This window comes from Durio zibethinus, chromosome 15 (assembly GCF_047325235.1).
Source record: "Durio zibethinus cultivar Kanyao isolate XHJ-2024 chromosome 15, ASM4732523v1, whole genome shotgun sequence".
Lineage (NCBI taxonomy): Eukaryota > Viridiplantae > Streptophyta > Magnoliopsida > Malvales > Malvaceae > Durio > Durio zibethinus.
In genome coordinates, this window is record NC_143176.1 from 11,190,455 (window position 1) to 11,211,540 (window position 21,086).

General features: G+C 35.0%; 2 protein-coding genes across 2 annotated transcripts; both read right to left on the minus strand.

Annotated features, from left to right (window-relative positions):
* Window positions 1–14,582: 14,582 nt before the first annotated feature.
* Window positions 14,583–15,487, minus strand: LOC149514664 (uncharacterized). The gene is made up of 3 exons (XM_089744232.1): window positions 15,336–15,487; window positions 15,054–15,222; window positions 14,583–14,939 (listed from the first exon to the last, which is right to left on the minus strand). The coding sequence occupies exons 1-3, from the start codon at window positions 15,485–15,487 to the stop codon at window positions 14,583–14,585; spliced, it is 678 nt and encodes a 225-aa protein (XP_089600358.1).
* A 272-nt stretch (window positions 15,488–15,759) lies between these two features.
* Window positions 15,760–16,381, minus strand: LOC149514665 (uncharacterized). The gene is made up of 2 exons (XM_089744233.1): window positions 16,245–16,381; window positions 15,760–16,156 (listed from the first exon to the last, which is right to left on the minus strand). Exons 1-2 carry the CDS (start codon window positions 16,379–16,381, stop codon window positions 15,760–15,762), a joined length of 534 nt encoding a protein of 177 aa, XP_089600359.1.
* Between the last annotated feature and the right edge of the window lie 4,705 nt (window positions 16,382–21,086).

The following is a 21,086-nucleotide window of genomic DNA, read 5'->3' on the forward strand; positions in this document are numbered from 1 at the left end:
AATCCATTTATATATATTTTTTAAAACCTTTTTTCTTAACTTAAAACCCCAAAACCAATATCCAAGATTTTGCAATAGTGCTAAATCAAGGTTAAAGACCTAAAAACATGCTAGAATCCATGTCAATAGTCGTAAAGGCTATGACTAGCTTTATCAAGAAAAGTCTTGCAAGCAGAACACCATTATAGAGAACAAACCTCCATTTAGGATTTTAGGTCCTAGAACAGATTAATCTTAGAAGGTAGAGGTAGAGGCAAATGCCCAAAAGAATGATTATCATCTCAAGGCACTACATTACTTCAACCATTAACAAGAAATAGCCTTAACCACAACATATTATATAGGGAAAAATGAAAATTATTGCATTAAGAGTTGATACAAATAACAGATAATCGATAAACTCAAAAAGCTAAATTAGAGCAGAATCTAACCAAGCTTAGTCCCACCAAGACATACCAAGGGATGTAGGGAAAATGTTACAATGACCCCATTCAAAAGCCATCTTAAAGTAATTGTAAAAATGTAGCAAGAACTAGACAATTATGGTTACCAAGTTAACCTCAATCAACTTTTTATGGGTAAGGGTTTCCATGTGACCAATGAAAAGATAAAAAAAACCAAACATTATAGCCATCACACAAAATTCATAGTTATACAGGTACCTTTAATGAAAAATCAATAAATGGAACTTTCTATCTGTAATAGATTCATACAGTATGGATTGCATAGCATGCTGATAAGTAAGATTTGAAATATATTAATATATATTATTACAAACAAATTAATATTTGTTGTATTTACTTAAAATAATCTCTTATGAGTTCTAGATTTATAACAAATTGTATATTTTAATTTTCATTGATATACATGTGATTTAAATAAATTTTATAATCTCTTTTTATTATACATGCCATTTAGAATAAAATGCTTTGTTTTTAATTTAATTAATATAATATCTTGTCATGTGATTTAGAATCAACATAATACAAATCATTTATATATTTTGTTTGCTATTGTTACATTATAATAATATCTTATCATGTGATATAAAACAAACTAAACAATTTATTAGTTAGCCTCTTATCGTGTGATTTAAAATAAAAAACATAAAATAAATCATTGATATATGCATCTTAACATAGAAATTTGTATGTTATATTATAATAATCTTTTATCATCTAATATGAAATAAATTATACAATATCTTGTCATTATACATGGTATTTATATTATTATTGTTTTTAATTTCAAATGTTTAATCTCTTATGACATATTCGTGATTTAGATTAATTTGATCAATGGTTTTAATGTTGAATGATGAAATGGATATTGACCTTTTCAATTTTTTTTAAATCAATAAAAGCATTTTTTTAATTTATTATAAAGAGTTATAGAGAACAAACCACACACACACACACACATATTAAGATATATACATTATACTAAAATAGCATGTATGTTAAATTGTCAATGTGTAGGTTAATAATTGCATCTAATGAACCTAAGTTCTTTATTAATTTTATTACTATACTTTATGTTTAGAATTTAAAAATCTTTTAACTTTTAAGAATAATTAACTATTTTAATTTTGTAATTAATTTTATTATTATGTTTCTTTAAATGTAGACTTGGTAAACTAAAACACAACACGGTGACACAACACGAATACAATATATAAAAAAGACACCAAATGACACAGTTTAAAATTTTAGCTATAACTTAAATGTGTATAATAAAACCAAAAAAATGTATTTCATGTTTTAATATCGGCACGAATACATAATTTTTAATATTTTATATGACACGAATACATAAATTGTCAGGTTTAATTTAAATGTGATAATTAAGCTCTTAAGTATACTATGTTTTAAGATATAAAAAAACTTTTTATAATAAGTCATTTTGAATTCAAAGATTGGTTTACTTAGTAAAGCTTTTAGCAATAAGGTGACTTGCCAAGATTCAAACCTTCCCACAAACATAAAATTAATTTATTAAATATTAATTTATTTTATACATTAAAATTGAATTAGGCAACAATTCTAAAAAGTTGTTAAAAAATTTATATGATTTTACAATAATTTTTTTGTTATAAATATGATAAAATGTTCTAAACGCTTTATTTGCCATTGTACAAAAAATGAATTACCCAACGATTCTAAAAAATGATTGCAAATTTTATACGCTTTTCTAGCTAATTTTTTATCATTATAAATATGATAAAATATTTTAATAATTCTTTATCACTGGATAAAACATTAAAAAATAGCAATGAAGAATTGTCACAAATATAACAATATTTGGCAACAATTTTTGCCATTACGAATACAATAGGAATCATAAGAATAAAAGTTATTGTTATATAAAATTTTAAAAAATTTTAATAATGTAGTGAATATGAAAAGTCATTGCAAATTTTATACGATTATTTTTTTATTGTTAAAAGTATAATAAAATATTTGTAAAATTTTTTTTTATAGTTGTATAAAATATAAAAAAAAAATTAATTAAGCAATAACACTAACAAGTTGTTGCAAATGTAAATAAGATTTGGCAACAAATTTTTTGTCATTAAGAATACAATAGGAATTTGACAAACAATAAAAGTTATTGTTGTATAAAATATTTTTAAGAAATTCAATTAAGCAAGTATTATGAAAAGTCATTGTCAATTTTATACAATTTTACAATGACTATTTTTTTGCCACACTACAAGAAAATGGAAGATTAATGGTAGTTTGGTAACGGCATTTCACTTACAAATGCCGCTAGCTTCCGTGGTTTTATAAAACTTAAGGCGTTTATTATCAAAACGTCACTAAATATTCAAATGGTGGCATTGTTACTTATAAATGCCACCCAAGACTTGATATTAACAGCATTTATCAACTAAAATGCCTTAAATAATCCTATCTTAAAAATTTGAGTGAATACTAAAGGCATTTTTGGTAGAAAATAGCTTGAATAATTCCATTAAAAAAATTGATAGGGAATTACTGAAGGCATTTTTAGCAGATAACGCCTTCTATAATCCCCTAATAAAAAAAATGTATGTGATTATTGAAGGCTTTTTCTATAAGAAACGCCTTTAATAATTCCACCAAAAAATTGCACAGGCTTATTAAAGGCATTTTTGGTCAAAAATGCCTTCAATAAATATCATATCAAATTTTAGGATTGTACGGATGATAATCATAAGGTGGCAAATTCGATCCCTCCCTTCAGCCATTTTTTAGTTTTTGTAGAGGTTATTCGTAATTGATTATTCTAGGCATTTTCTGGGCAAAAATGCCTTCACTAATTGCTTTAAAATATTTTAGAAAGAATATTGAAGGCATTTTTGGTAGAGAAACAACTTTAATAATCCAGATGATAAATATTGAACCGATTCTTGAAGGCGTTTTTGATTGAACTTGCCTTCAATAATCCAATCAATAAATTTTTTATTTGGATTATTAAAGGTGGTTTTTGTCAAAAATGCCTTCAATAATCCATACACAAAAGTTTGAATGGATTCTTGAAGGCATTTTTAACTCAAAACGCCTTTAATATTGAAGCTGATAATTTTGAATGGTCAGATTATTAAAGGCAGTTTTTTTCAAAAATGCATTCAATAACATTTTGTTGAGGATTATTCAAGGCGTTTTTGACTAGAGAAGGCAAAAAAACCCGAAATCGACAGGTTTCGATCTGACCCAATCTCTTAGGGTCGATTTTTTTTAAAAGATTAGGTATCAGATCGGGTGGCATAAAAAAAATTCGGGGTCAGGTTTTAGGCAAACCTAACCCTACCCGACTTGATATATATAAAAATTATTTTTAATTATTTATTTAATTTTATATTAATTTTTATATATATTTATATATATTTAATTTTATATTTATATATTAAAAATAATATTTTATTAATTTCAGGTCGGGTCGGGTCAGATACAATTTTATACAATGTCGGGTCGAGTTGGGTTTGAGTATAAAAATAATAAAAAAAAATTATCGGGTCGGGGTTGGGTTCGAATTTTGTGTATTTAAAGTCGGGTCATGCTCGGGGCGAGCAAAAATTCATCCCAACCCGACCCATTGCCATCACTATTTTTGACAGAAAAACGCCCTTAATAATCCATACAAAAAATATGGAACAGATTATTGAAGACATTTTTAGCGAAAAGCACCTTCAATAATCCATTCAATTAATTTTTGTTGGTATTATTGAAAGCGATTTTTTTAAAACGCCTTTAATAATCCACACAAAAAAGTTGGAATAAATTCTTAAAGGTGTTTTTTGCCCAAAACGCCTTTAATATTCCACACAATAAATTTTTAGGTAGGATTATTGAACGTGGTTTTGGTAAAAGATGCCTTCAATAACATTTTGTTAGGAATGATTGAAATTAAAGGAGTTTTCTTGCTAAAAATGCCTTCATTAATCCCATCAGAAAAACATTTTTAATATTGTATATGTCAAGTCAATTATAGGTTTATGCCCGAAAAACATTTGAAGTCAGTTGTATTTTTATGCCCAGAAAACATTTGGTTTATATATGTGATACTACGAATTACATTTTGGAATTTACATAATGAACATTTTTGTATTTCAATAAATTAACCACACATCCGATTTTAAAACTGATAACGTTGCCATGTTAATATATTTTTCTGAAATAATCATACTCAATAATATATTAAGTACACATAGTGTATTCATATTAAGTATACCAATAATATTAAACCAATATCTCAATCTACAAACTTAAATTTTCCATTCAGCATGGCATGTTAAAAACATTATAACAATGATAATATCGTTCCATTCATTACATAGTAATATCATTCTTTACATTCAGCCAACAATGTCTAACCTCAAGGTTTATCAACATTGATAAATGATAATACATACTCACACCATTTTTTACGAACTTCATCTAGTTCCTCTATCATGAAGCTTTCTTTACCCTCTCACTAAAAAAAAATCAAAAGTAAATATTAATAAACGAGAACATAATTTAGCTTTTTATTTTTTTAAAGATATAACGAGTTTATAAAATTTATACTAACCTTGAATGGTGTGGTCATAAAATCATATAAAACTATCTCCCGCATAAAATGAAGGACATAATATCCATATTCAGTATTATCGAGTTGACGAGGTACCTAAAAATTAAATTGAGTGGGTTTAGGAAATATTTATCTATACAAACTTAGCATAAAAGAATAAATTTTACATTTATCGGTAATGATGCCCATTTTGGTTTCTTTTTCTTCTTATCAAATGTAGATATTACCTTAAATTGAAAAGAAAAAAATTACTTAATACATAAATAAAATTACTTATGAAGAAACAAAAGATATATAATATAATAAAGTGTAATACCTCTTTATAAAAGTTTGAACATCAGAGTTAGGCATCACTGTTGGATTAACTAAATTAAAGAAGTATGGCATTAAGGATTTGGTGTCAATCACAATAAGCGCCTAATGACGACTGCAAAATAATAACAATGATATACTCAGATTACGTATCATATCAGATTTAGGTAAGGTTAGAATAATTAAAGTTGGAATATAACTTATTGCACATTATATGAGAGCAAATAATAATCAATCGATCTTTTCATGCATTCAATACATGATTAGCATGATAAGCGACTGTGCCACTCTGCCTACTAATGAAGTTGGGGTCAACAAATCTAAATCTGTTGGTCAACTGTCTCCCTTTGAGCTTTGTAAGTAGGAAGCTGCACAATAACAATCAATAATGCTAGTTAGTTTTACACCATAATATAGATTAATACATATTAAATATGCATATTATTTGTATTTGTAAGCTAACCTCATATAAGCAACAATCCAGTTCACAAAATTCTTTTACCTCTTCCACACCAATGAAAGAAAATGATGGTTTATCAAATAACCCTTCTTCAAACTCAATGGTTACGAAGTTTCCTCTAGATAAATGCTTCAGCGAATAATTAGATAACTCATCCATGGTAGCCTAAGCAAGGGTCATACTCTGAGTCCCAACATCTTGCTACAATATTTAATGAAATATAAGTATTAAAACCAAATCAATAAATATAATAAACAAATTAATATTAAACTTATAAACAAAATCATACTTCATGGGTGGTAATGGATGATGGGTTCGCTGCCTGACTTTCAACAGAAGCTTGTCCTACATGGACAATGCTATCAGACTACTGGCATGCTATGCTGCATTGCTACCAACATGGCCTCCAAATTAGTGAGTTTTTACTGTTGCTCATTAAAGCATTTCTAATGGTCATCAATTTATTGATGTTGTTGCTTAATGATTGCTTTATATTGTGCATTTCTCATTCATAGGATTTTGGGTTGATTACTAAAAAACTTTGATGGCAAGACAAATTTACCAACCCCACAAACTCGACCAGACCTTTTTTCAATGACAAATGCTAAAGAAAATGGATCTTCATCATATTAGGTTGCCAGTTCACCAGATTTGACTTTGGCACCATAATCATCCCGAAAAACAATAATAATATGGGCTGTAACAATAAATCTATACAAGCTAGTGTCATAATGTATAGATCCGTGGACCTACCACTAGACTTGGAATGAAAAGGGAGTCGCCACCAATCTTTTTTAGTTAGGTGTGATTGGTCACTTGATTGAAGCTGATATACAAAACAGAGGTTACATTCGAAAGTCGATTGCGCATGGGGAAGGTTGTAGCACCCTCAAAATGCCTATCCAAGGGATGGTACCAGTTTGATTTCAAATTATCCAAGCCTTGATCATTATCATTTTTTTTTTTGCTTTACCAAATAACTTATGAATTTTATTAGAATAGTAAAACTTTTCAAAAATTTTTGTTTATTATTTATTATTTTGAAAACATTATTTTCAAAAAAAAATTTTATTTTTTTTAAATATATTTTTCAAGAAGGATATCAGTGGCAAAAGTAATCTTTTTGTTGTTCTTTTTGATTCGTTTGTTTTGTTTTTTTTAAAACAAAAAAAAAATAAGAAATGGGTTAGAAATAAAATAAAATAAAATAAAAATGGAAAAAGAAAAACCTATGATCGGGTCGAGTTAAGATGTGGATCAAAGTATGGGTCTTTGGGTCGACGTGTGAATCCTAGCTTACCAAAACGATGTCATTCCAAGTAGCTATATAAGTCAATTCTAACACCTTTGCTTCAAAATCCCCTCTGCTTTTTCTCTTTCTAGACTAAGAAGCTATGCCTTCTCTCTAGAAAATCTATGCTAAAAACTTTAATAGGGATAAAAAAATCCACTGATTTCTGAAAAAGTTATCAAAAAATTCAATCAAAAATTGGAAAACCACTGGTTTTTGAAAAGTTGGCCAGAATATGATCAAAAAATTCAATCAGTCACCGAAAACTTCATTGAAAATTCGTACTTAGTTGAAAAATTAAACCCAACCCAGAAAAATCCAAAAAAATTCAAAAAACAATTCCAAAAAAATTCCCATATGGTTCTAAGCCTTCCCCAAACCTTCTAAAACCCTGAATTCACCCCAAAAACCTTAATTCACTCCCATAACCCACAAATTAAACCAAGACTTCAAGATCAAATCCTAGAATGCTTTTTACCTGAGAATTTCACAAACTTCCCCAACAATTTTCTTCCTATTTTCTGTGTATCTCCCCCTGTTCTTGCTTTGTAGAATAGGTCTAATTTATAGGCAGCCTAGGATCAATTCGAGAAATGGACAGAATCAATCCCAAGCTTGATTCCTGGAATTGTATTCTGTTCAGACGAGATTTTAGGTGCAAAATTTTAGCAATATTAATTTGATTCTGTGCTGACCAAAAACTATTGCAAACTTGATCTTCATTCATGTGCAGATTGAATAGAAAAAGAAACAAAAAAATAAAAATAACAACAACAACAACAACAACAACAACAATAATAATAATAATCTAATTGAACCAAAAAGGGCTGTAATGTGTCACGCACTAGGCGGGCGTGCCAGGCACATCAATGCACTAGCACGTGAGCTAGAGGTTGAGGCTCGCACACCCGATGCGCTGGCGGGTATTTGCTCACAAGGCCTAGGAGCCAAGGCCAGAACGCCCGCACAGCTTGCAGGCCAGCCCGTGAGGCCAAGGCCTAGCCTGCACGATGCCCGCACCACATCCAGAGGGGCCTAAGGGGAAAGATACGCAAGTTTTTCTAGAAGCCTACAGGATCTGTGGGAGCCTCCTGACAGATTTGGTTGACCTTAAAATTCAGGAGTTAGAATCCTGATTGATTGTAATCTTTGTAATTCTTTGATTTTAGCCTTGATTCTAGGGATATTGCCATTAAGTGTAGCTAGAGCCTCAACTACAAATAGAGGGTTGCTCCACCCTCATTTGTACACCATCATACACTTTTGTTTCAATGAATACAAAGCATATTCCAGTAAGCTATCTTGTTTTCTTGTTTCTCTCAAACTTATGCATTCAGCCCTTCCCATTGTTCTAGTGCTTGCACGCTGGTGTTTTAGGTTGACTTAGGCTACAAGGAGGTGATTTCAAGCCTGAGGCCACACGGATTCTGAATCTAAGGTCAGAGCCCATGACAGTTGGTATTAGAGCAAGTTCGGTTCTACATGTTTGTGTTGTTCAGGTTAGATCACAATCGGGGAGATGGCATCCCATAGTGACATTGCTAGCTAACAATCAGAGGCTCAGGAACAGGGGCATGGAAGAGGCAAGATGGCCAACTTGAGAGACATCTAGTCTACCATGGATGGTAGGCTAGCCAGGGTGGAGGTGAGCATAAGCGACATGCAAAAAAAGCTTGAGAATGTAGAGACTTATGTTGAAGTGCTAAACTCCATGAAAAGCTCAGTGGTGAGTTGCAAGCTGCTCTCAATAAAGGCATGGACGTGATCACCCAAAAGAATGAGACCTTGGAGGCTATGGTGGAGGCCATGAGCAAGAGGATAGAGGAGCTCACCAACGAGCTCATTGCTTGCAAGACTGCCATTGGGAATGGCATGTTTGTTGGAATGTCTAAGTCTAGGATGGATGTCCCAAGCCTAAAGAGTTTAAAGGAACTAAGCAGCCAAGGAAGTAAACAACTACCTATGGGGTATGGAGCAGTATTTTCAGGCTATGGGCATGCATGATGAGGCAATAAAGGTAAGCACTGCTACTATGTATCTCATTGATGTAGCCTTATTGTGGTGGAGGCACAGGTGTGAAGATGTTAGGCGTGGAAACGCCAAGATTAGAACTTGGGCAGAGTTCCAAAATGACTTCAGGGAGTAATTTTACCCAGAGTATGCCGATGATGAGGCACGGGCAAAGTTACGCAGGTTGAGCCAACAAGGGGACATAAGGGAGTATGTCTAAAAATTCTCTGAATTAATGCTACAGATCTCAGATCTAGGCAAGAAGGATGCCTTATTTGCTTTCATGGATGGGCTGAAGTCGTGGGTGAAGCATGAGCTACAACGGAGGGGAGTTCATGACTTGGCTAAAGCCATGACTACTATTGAGTCTTTAATAGAGTTTAAGCCTCTAAACAAGTTTGAGTCTTCTAGGCCCAAGGGTAAGGGCAAGGACGAAAGGGACCAAAAGAAGTAGTCCAAAGGGAAGGACCATTACCGAAAGTCTAAGGATGGAGATCGAGATCGTTCAACCAAGGATGGCGAGAGGAAGCCACCGGCAGGCAAGTGGAAATCAAAGGGGGATCGAGAGCCACTAGCATGCTACCTTTGTGAAGGGAGCCACATAATGCGTAATTACCCACAAAAGGGTAAGCTAGCTGCTGTAGACAAGGAGTTTGACGAGGAGCCAGAGTCAAGGGCAGCAAAGCTTGGGTCTTTGGTGCTTAATGCTATCTAGAATAAGGGAAGCCACAAGCTAAAGGGCTTAATGTTTGTGGATCTAATGGTTACAAGTCAGAAGCTGAGCTCACTGGTGGAAACAAGTACCTTACATCTTTTTATTTCAGGTGATGAAGCCCAGAAGCTCAGACTAAAGGTGCAGAAAGGGATTGGTACCATTAAAACGATGAACTCCAAGGAGGTTCCAACCATTAAAGTAGCGCAGGGAGTGGAGTTATGACTTGGAGATTGGAAAGGTAAGGAAACCATAGAGGTAATACCCCTTAATGACTATAAGTTTATGATTGGTTGGATTTTCTTGTTCGGATTAACACCCTCCTTGTGCCTTTTGCTAATTGCATTTGCATCTTGGATGCACGGTGCCAATGCCTAGTACCATTGAGGAGAGGGTATTGAGTTGGATTAAGGGTGGTATCAGCCATCCAATTTGCCAAATTGGTAAGCAGAGAAAAAGACACCTTCTTGGTAGCCCTGAAGTATAAGGAGCCAAGGGAAAAAGAAATTGTGTCACCCTTGGAGGTGCTAAAGGTGTTGAAGACCTTTAATGATGTGATGCCCATAAAGCTGCCTAGCCAGCTACCACCTAAAAGGAAGGTGGATCACAAGATCTAGTTGGTGTCCGAGGCCAAGCCACCAGTTAGAACCCCTTACCGAAAGTCCTTATCAAAGTTGAAAGGACATCTAATAGTATTCGAGAGTAAAAAGCTAAACGAGACTGAGCCTAAATACACAGTCCAGAAGAAAGAGATGACTGCAATGGTGCACTGTTTGTTCACTTGATGCCATTACCTATTCAGGTCGAGGTTTGTGGTTAGGACAAACAATGTGGCAACCAGCTACTTCCAAACATAGAAGAAGCTATCCCCCAAACAGGTGAGATGGTAAGATTTTCTTCCGAAATTTGATTTCCAAAGGGAGTACGAGCCAGGGTAGGTAAACCTAGTGGCAGACTCCTTGAGCAGGAAGGCTAACCTTGCTGCCATTAGCCAACCAAAGAGGTCACTAGTGCCGTACATCAAGGAGGGACTTGCGCATGGTCCTACAGGCAAGGTTCTTATGGAGTATGCCCAGTAAGGTAAGACTAGGCGATTTTGGGTGCAGGATGGTTTGTTGTACACCAGGGGTAGTAGATTATTTGTGCCATAGCATGGGAAGCTCCGCAAGGAAGTTTTGCAAGAGTGCCATGATTCAAGGTGGGCTGGACACCCAGGAGTGAGTCACACCTTGGCGTTACTAGAAGACCGGTACTAGTAGCTACATATAAGGGACAATGTGGAGGCCTATATGAAGACTTGTCTTGTGTGCCAACAGGACAAAGTGGAGCTCAAGAAACCAGGTTGTCTCTTGGAGCCATTGCCAGTGCCAGAGCAACCATGGGAGAGTGTTTCTCTAGACTTCATAGTCAGTCTACCAAGGTAGAGGGGTTTGGAAGCATCATGGTAATGGTGGACAAGTTTTCCAAGTATGGAATCTTTATTCTAGCAACCAAGGAGTGCCTAGCCAAAAAGGTAGCTCGATTGTTCTTGAAGAACATGGTTAAGTACTGGGAGTACCGAGGACCATTGTTAGTGATAGGGATAGGCATTTCACGGGTAGGTTCTGGATTGAGTTATTAAAGCTGTTGAGGTCAGACTTAAACTTTTCCACCACATGCATCCATAAATCAATGGGCAGATTGAGCGTGTGAATGGACTATTAGAGGTCTACCTCAAGCACTATGTAAGTGCCACACAAAAGAACTGGCCAAAGCTGCTAGATGTTGCACATCCTACAACTTACAAAGGAGTGAGGCATGAACCAGAGCCCATTTGAGGTTATGACAGGGCAACAACCACTAACACCCAGTTCAATTGCTACATGTTATAAAGGGCCTAATTCGGCAACATACAAGTTTACCAAGGCATGGCAGGAGTGAACTGACTTGGCCAGAGTCTATCTACACAAGGCGACAAAGAGGTCGAAGAAGTGGGTAGACCAGAATAGGTGGGATGTGCAGTTCCAAGTTGGAACTTGGTGTTGGTGAAACTGCATCCCATTGTGTGCCACAGAGGGCTACACAAAGGCCTAGTCTAGAGGTATGAGAGACCTTTTTGAGTAGTCAAGAGGGTAGGCAAGGCTACCTACAAGCTAGATATGCCACCCAAGCTGAAAGTACACTCGGTGTTCTATTTAAGCATGCTCAAGCCATTCTATGAGGATGAGGGAGATCCAGGATAGGCAGAGTCAAAACGTGCACCATTGGGAGCAAGGGTCTCATATGAGAAAGAGGTCCACAGCATCATAGTTGATCAAGAGGTGAGACAAAAAAACTACTAACCAAGACAAGAGTACTTGGTGCGTTAGAAGGGACTTTCAGACAGTGAGGCGAGCTAGGAACCAGTAGAGGACTTATCATAATTTTGAGACCAAATAAGGTAGTACCATGCAAAAGACGTAACGAGGGCATCATGCAATCAGGTGGGGGAGAATGTCATGCACTGGGCGGGCATGCCAGGCACATCAGGTGCACCAACACGCAAGCCAGAGGTTGAAGCCCGCACACCAGGTGCGCGAGCGGGTATTTACGTGCAAGGCCTAGGAGACAAGGCAAAAATGCCCGCACAGCTTGCAGGTCAGCCCATGAGGCCAAGGCTTGGCCTATAGAATGCCCGCACCATATCCAAAGGGGTCTACAGGGAGAGATACACAAGTTCTTCCAGAAGCCTGTAGGATCAGTAGGAGCCTGTTGGCAGATTTGGTTGACCCTAGAATTCAGGAGTTAGAATCTTGATTGATTGTAATCATTGTAATTTATTGATTTTAGCCTTGATTCTAGGGATATTGCAATTAAGTGTAGCTAGAGCCTCAACTATAAATAGAGGGCTACTCCACCCTCATTTGTACACCATTATACACTTCTATTTCAGTGAATATAAAGCATATTCTAGCAAGCTATCTTGTTTTCTTATTTCTTTCAAACTTGCACATTCAATCCTTCCCATTGTTCTAGTCCCCGCACGCTGGTGTTTTAGGCTGACTTAGGCTACAAAGAGGTGATTCCAAGCCTAAGGCCCTAAGGTCGCACGGATTTTGAGTTTAAGGTCGGAGCCCTTGACAAATGGGCCTAGTTCATCTTGACCAAAATTGGCCCAATTAGGCTCGAACCAAAATGGGCCTAATTAGGCCTAGATAAAAATGGGTGTCTACAGCTACCCTTATTTGCACATCTTTGTTAGACAATGGTGTTACAAAGACCTAGACACCCACTCTGATCACAAGTTTGAAAAACTAACCTAGATTGAGCCAAGGTTGGATGGTCGGGATTAAACCACAAGTCAAACAAAATGACTAAGATCGAGTCGAGGTCAAAAATGAATGATCGAGATGGAACCACTAATCATAAGAAATGATCTGGACTAAGCCAAGACTAAGTGACTAGGATGAAACCACAAGTTGAAATAAAATGACCAGGACTGAGTCAAAGTCATGAATAAATGATTGGGACGAAACCACAAGTCAAAACAAAGTGACCAAGATCGAGACAAGGTCAAGAATAAATGATCGGGATAGAACCACAAGTCATAAGAAATGATCTGGACTGAGCTAAGATCAAGTGAGTGAGATAATGCAAATGTATGCCTTATCTAGGATGCAAATGAATCATTGATTGTGGTACTAGGGCTTTTGTATCCTCATTTCTGTACACCTTTAGCAAAAAAATCATTGGATATTATCTTGCATGTTCACCTTCACCGTGCATTTTAGCGAAGAAATTCCCCTTCATATTTGACAAAGAAGCTATTTTCCATTAATTTGAAGGTGCATTTTGACAAAGAAACCATCTTTCATTAACTTAGAAGTATGCAAAGAAACCATTTTTCATCATCCTGGAGGCATTTTTGACAGAGGAATTTTTGTGTCTGCCTATTTGTTTATCCTAAAGAGAGCCATGGAAGTCAATTTCCTCTTCCTTTTTTTTTTTTATAGAGGCATTCATCCTTTGTTCTTATCTTCTTCAATTCTTCAAGGTAACACACAACTTCTTATGATTTTGTTCAATTATTAATCATTATTACAATTTCAAAGTGTGGGATGCAAATCATGCATTTCTTCTATTCATGGTAAGATATAAAGAGGAAGGACAATGTATAGGACTAAGAGAATGGCTTTCATTTATTTGGATAATAAATTACAAATGATGGTATAAAGGTAAAAATGAGGGTATTTAGGAGTAACTATTTGGGATAACAATGTCTTAAGACAAATGATTAGATAATTCTGACAATAAACCTTGGATCTCCTTTGAAAACTCAATCAAAACTCGATGCCCTAACACTTCAAGGCTCTTCAAAATTTACTATCCTTGATATGACAATTCTAGTTGCCTCTCAGAGTTTCGACCCTTCCTTTGCTTCTAAATTGCCCTTTCAAGTTTTTGACTTGAACTGCCCCCTCTTTTTTTTAGTTCAAACTGCCCTTTTGGGTTTTCGATTTGACCTTTCTTTTTTTTTCAAGCAAAGTACTTCTTTATCGTATCAGAATTGACAGGACTAGGAAGTTCATCTCTATTCATTTCTAACAAGATCAAAGCTCCTCTCGAAAAACCTTTTTTCACCATATAAGGCCCTTCTCAATTCGGGGTCCATTTTCCTCTATCATCATGTTAACTTGGAAAAATCCTTTTCAACACCAACTCTCCTCTCGAAATTGTCGAGATCTGACTTTTTTATCATGAGCTTTCATCATTCTTTTTTGGTATAACTAGCCATCGCACAAAGCCGTCAATCTCTTTTCCTTAATAAAGTTCAATTGCTCATAACATTCTGAAATCCATTCAATTTCCTCTAATTCTACTTCTCTTAGGACCCTTAAAGATGGGATTTCTACTTCCATTGATAGTACAGCTTCTTTCCTATAAACCAAAGAGAAGGGAGTTGCCCTAGTAGAAGTGCGTACAGAAGTTTGATACGTATGTAGAGCAAAAGGTAATTTCTCGTGACAATCTTTGTATGTTTCAATCATTTTCTCCAGAATTCTTTTGATGTTTTTATTTGCAGATTCCACTGGCCCATTCATTTTTGGGCAATATGGGGTTGGATTATGATGTTTAATCTTGAACTGAACACATATTTCTTGCATCATCTTGCTATTCAGATTTTTTTCATTGTTAGATATAATTCTTTCTAAAAGCTCATATCTATAAATTATTTCTCTTTTGATGAACTTATAAACCACTGATCTAGTCATTGCTGTGAAAGAGGTAGCCTCAAACCATTTGGTGAAGTAGTCAATCATCACAAAAATGAATCTATTCCCATTTAAAGCTTTTGGTGTGATGAGGCCAATGACATCTATGCCCCACATAGAAAATGTCCAAGGTGGTGCTATGACATGCAAAGCACTAGTGGAGCATGAATCTTGTCAACATAAATTTGGCAGTTATGGTACTTTTGAGCATAATCGATGCAATCTTTTTCCATTGTCAACCAATATTATCCAGTTCGTATAACCTACCTTTCCATCATATGTCCATTTGGATGTGCTCCGCATACATCACTATGTACCTCCTCAATAATTCTTTTGGCTTTAGATGCACTTACACAATGTAGTAACACTTGGTCTTTACCTCTTTTGTACAGAATTTCCCCATCTAAATAAAATCCCATGGCTAATCTTTTTAAGATTCTTTTATCATTTTCTATGGCTAGATTTGGGTATTGCTGGTTTTTTAAATATCGCATAATACCATGATACCAGGGATGGCTATCTTCCTCTTTCTTCAAGTTTACACAATGTACTGGTATGTCTTTGATCTCTAATTTGATAGATTAAACCTCTGCAGTGTCACCAATCTGTACCATTATGGTCAGGGTAGCCAAGGTATATCTGCAATCTGATTTTCTTCTTGAGACAAGTGTTCAAACTGAACTATTTTGAATTACTTGCAAAGCTCTACGATGTATTTATGATAAGGGATAAGTTTAGAATCCCTTGTTTCCCATTCGTCTTTCAATTGATAAATGACTAGAGCTAAATCCCCAAACACCTTCAATGTTTTAATTTTCCTATCCAGGGTAGTATGCAACCCCATAACACAAGCTTCATATTCAATGACATTATTGGTATAGTTGAAATTCAATCTTGCTATAATAGGATAGTAGTGTTTCATTAGAGATATTAAAACTGCTCCAATCTCGTACCCCACGACATTAGCGACCCCATTGAAATACATCTGCCATGTTTCTTCTTCATCGTTATCTTTTTTTGGTTTTGAGATAGCCATTAATTCCTCATTTGAGAAATCAAGCTTTACAGGCTCATAATCATTAGTGGCCCTGTTTGCCAAGAATTCAGCAATAGCACTACCTTTGATTATTTTTTGACTTACATATACTATGTCATATTCAGAAAAGCATCACTTGCCATCTTGTGATTCTTCCTGATAGTGAAGGCTTCTCGAAGATATATTTGATGGGATCCAGTTTAGCTATGAACAAAGTTGTATGGTATAGCATGTATTGCTTGAGCCCTTTAGCCGTCCAAGCCAAAGCACAACACATTTTCTCCAGTGATGAATACTTGGACTCATACTCTTTGAATTTTTTGCTCAAATAATAAATGACATTTCTTAAATAATAAATGACATTTTCTTTCTTATTGGATTCATCTTGTTGGCCCAGCATATATCCCATCAAGCTTTTATGTACTACGAGGTATAGAATCAATGGTTTTTCAAGAATAGGGGGTACTAATATTAAAAGGTTCAATAAGTACTGCTTGATCTTATCGAAAGCTTCTTGACATTGTTCATTTCACTCCCCTAGATTATTCTTTTGAAAGAGTTTGAAAATGGGGTTACATTTAAGAGTGAGTTGAGAAATGAACCGAGATATATAATTCAATCTACCCAAGAAGCCTCAAACCTCTTTTTGAGTACTTGGTGGTGATAAATTTTAAATAGCCTAGATTTTATCCGATCCACTTTTATCCCTTTTTGGTTGACTATAAATCCTAGCAACTTCTTTGATTTGGCTCTGAATGTACATTTAGCTAGATTCAACTTGAGTTGGAACCTTCTCAACCTTTTAAATAACTTTCTGAGGTTGACTACATGATTCTTTCCTTTTTGAGACTTGGTAATCATGTCATCCACATACACTTCAATCTCTTTATGCATCATATTATGGAAGAGTGTCACCATAGCCTTTTGATAAGTTACCCCAGCATTCATTAGCTCAAAGGGCATAACTTTGTAGTAGAAGGTTTCTCACATGGTGATAAAAATAGTTTTTTCCATGTTATCTAGAGCCATTTTTATCTGGTTGTAGCCAAAGAATCCATCCATAAAAGAGAATACCGAATGTTAGGTCGTATTATCCACCAAAGTATCAATGTGAGGTAAAGAAAAATTATCCTTAGGGCTAGCTTTATTCAAATCTCTATACTCTACACATATCCGCACCTTGCCATCTTTTTTAGGAATAGGTACGATATTAGCCACCCATTCAGGATATTTAGCCACTTGCAAGAAACCTACATCAAATTGCTTTTTAACTTCCTTTTTGATTTTCAACAACATCTCCGATTTTATTCTTCTAAGCTTTTGCTGCACTAATTTACATTTTGGCTTCAATGGTAACATATGCTCTACCATTTTAGTGCTGAGCCTAGGCATATCTTGGTAGGACCAAGCAAATACATCCATGAATTCCTAGAACAAATCTTCTAACTACTGTTGGTCAGCAACTGAAAGTGAAGTGCCAATCTTAACTTCTCTCTTATTTTTGACATCCCTCAAATTGATCAATTTGACCACTTCTTGATGAGCCTTAATAGATTTGTCTTCCTGTTCAATTAGCCTTATTAAATCTGGAGACAAAGTATATTCCTTAGAGTCTTTTTCAGTATCAAGTTCATCAATATTAATTGAATTTTCAAAGTTAAACCCCAAATCATTATCATGATTACCTTTGCATTCATTTGGAAACCTAAAAGTTAATAGAATAGGAAATATTGGCAAGAAATTTTGATGGTGAAATGAATGAAATGGAAAAAATGAACAAAATGCATGCTCTTATTTTTATTGAAATAATGAAAAATAAAAAGCTAAAACATAAGATTTCATCCTCATGCTTTTGGGCATCAGCGATCAAGAGATGTGATTACATTGAAGGAAAATAAAAAATAATAGGCATTTGGATGACCCTTCAATTTTGCACTTTATATCCTGATGGGCAAGGGTAAACCATGGCTTCTTTTTTTTGGCTTCCATCATCTACCATATGAATGGATAGTTTGGCAAAAGCATCATCCCACTATAGTTCTTTTTTGTGTCCTCTTCAGCTTTTGGAATCATGTATCCTTCAATAGTGAAAGTTTTATTTAAATGGGGAACAATTTTTGATTCATTCCTTATCCTACTGCTAAGGCTTGGTACTTCCTCCATCCCATAACCCAATCCTACTTTGTCGCTATTGTCCTTAAGCTTTGGGAATTATCTCATCCTTTGAAGGTTTTGCCCAGACCAAACCCAATACTCCAACCTTTGTTAACCATCTGATTAACCATAATTTGATTGAATTTGAGCCCTTCACCTACTACATTAACAGGCTCAAAGGATCTGTATGATCATTCCAATGATTTTTCTACTATTTTTACAAATAAGGCATTTATGGGTTGGGTTACTAGCAAATCTTCCTCCTCGACCATAACCATCAATTGCCTTTCTACATTGAATTTAATTTTTTGGTGTAATGAGAAAGGGATGACACTTAACTTATGGATCCATGGTCTTTCTAATAGACAGTTGTATGATGGAGAGATATCCATAACTTGAAATTTTATGTTGAAAACACATGCACCAATCTATATGAGTAGCTCAATATCTCCTAATACTTCTTGCCTAATCCCATCAAATGCTTGGACTACCATTTGACTGTCTTGGATATGAGACATATCAAAGGGTAACTTTGCCAAAGTGGACATGGGCATAACATTAATGGCTAACCCATTATCAATAAGAACCTTGGCTACTATATAGCCTTTACATTTAATAGTAATATACAATGCCTTGGTGCTTCTTCTATCTTCTGATGGAATCTCATAATCACTGAAGAAGATATGGTATGGCATCACTAAATTACCTGCTAGATGATTCACATCCTCTATGGAGACATTATGGGCCATATAAGCTTAATTCAATACCTTTAACAAGGCATTGCGATGCGATTCAAAATTTGAATGAAAGGATAATAGAGAAATTTTGGCTGGCATCTTATTCAATACTCACTGTGCTTGACTAATTTTAAAAACTCATAGGCTTTTTTTTTAGGTACTGATGTTGATGTATCCTTCCTTGAAATCTCTAGTTTAATTTTTTTCTCCTTTTTTTTCCAATTTATTCAAAGTCTCTAAAATGTACCACCTCCCACTTCTAGTTATGCCTCCTATTCCTGTTATATAGGCAGTTTTAGCTTTTAGCACATCCTTTTGCTGCCCTTGAATTGTTACCCTACGTTCATAATTCCAAAGTGCTCATTTGTTATCTTTGTAAGGAAATGTGTGGGTAACTTTGAGGGCTACTGATTTGGGAACAAATTTTTTCCCAGCTAATTATGGCTTCTCTTTACAGTGTATAGTGATAGGTTTTGGCACCCACTTGTCCGTCACAGCCACTTCAATGTCTCCTGAGCTCTCAGCACTTCATACAACTTTATTTGGTAGGAGTCCATCCATTTTTTAACTTTACCATGAAATTGTTTGCAAACAACAATTGAGTGACCTAATACCCTGCCATGATATTTACATGTCTGACTTGGGATGTGTTCTCCCACATAAGTGAATGGAACCACTGGTTGTATCATTTTGACTTTACATAAGGCTTCATATAGCTGGTTAAGTGGCATCTTAAGCTCTTCTACCCTCATTTTCACTATTTTTCACCTGTGTCAAAAGCATTGACTGTATGACTGGACAAAGAATTTCCATTGACATTAGGTGTAAAACTTTCACTAGTATCGAAGCTTATCAGCCTTTCTTTAATTAAACTCTGTACCTTATGTTTGAAAGGAATATAGTTCTTAGTAAAATGTCCAGCCACCTTGAAATGGTAGTTGCAATGGGCATTAGAATCATACCATTTAAGGTACAGAGGTTCAAGCTATTTTGCAAGGACAGAGGCTACCAAATGGTTTTTATAGAGCTTTTGATATAGCTCCATGTAGCTTATGGGTATAGGGTCAAAGGTTGTCTTTTCTCTAGTTTTGGTATTATTTGTAGTGTTGGCTAAGTGAGCAAAAGGTCTTGAAAAATATGGATAAAAGGGTCGAGTAGTTGATTGTTGTAGAGATATAAAAGTATGATTCACTGTATGGTGGGATGTAGGGTAGGTAAGTCGAGTGTAGCTTCTAAATTACTGTTCTTCAAGACTCACAGCTTAAGTCTCATTTTTTTTCTTCTTAGGTACTCTTTTAGAGGACTCATCTCCTTCAAGCTTACCATTCTTGATGGCATTTTTGATGATCTCTCTCAAAATCACGATGTTAGAAAAATTTTTAATCGTATTTATAATCATCCTCTCATAATAAGGTGACTTTAATGTGCTCACAAATAGCACAGTGGTTTTTTTTTTTTGTTAAAGCTGGTTGTACCTGAGTAGCCATATCCCGCCATCTTTGAGCCTATTGCTTAAAGGACTCAGATGCCTTCTTTTCCATGGCTTGTAGGGAAAGATGATTATGAGCCATGTTAATGATGTGCTGGTGCGGGTTAATAAAGATCTGGTCAAATTTTTCCATGTCTTGATGCGAGTCTCATCAAATTAGACATACCATCTTGTTGCAAATCCAGTCAAACTGTCTTGAAACACATGTATAATCAATTTTTTATTATTGGTATATGCCACCATTTTACGATGGTACATGGTGATATGCATGATAGGACATTTGGTACTATCATACTTTTCAAACTCTGGTACTTTAAATTTTGGTGGCATCATTACATCTGGTACTAGGCAAAGTCCCACTGCATCATGGATCCATAGAAATTTATTCCCTTTATAACCCTTAGTTTTTATTCAAGCTTGTTCATAGCCTGATCAATTTAGAATTTTCCAAGGGCATAGCTACTTGTGGCTTTTCCTTTTTCTTTACCTCTTTTACAGTAGGGAGTTAGATGGGCTCAGCTGCTTTTTTGGCAAAGAGAGGATTATCATAGCTTTGGACATTCTCATAACCTGGTGCATAAGTCATTCTTGGGTAATTGTAT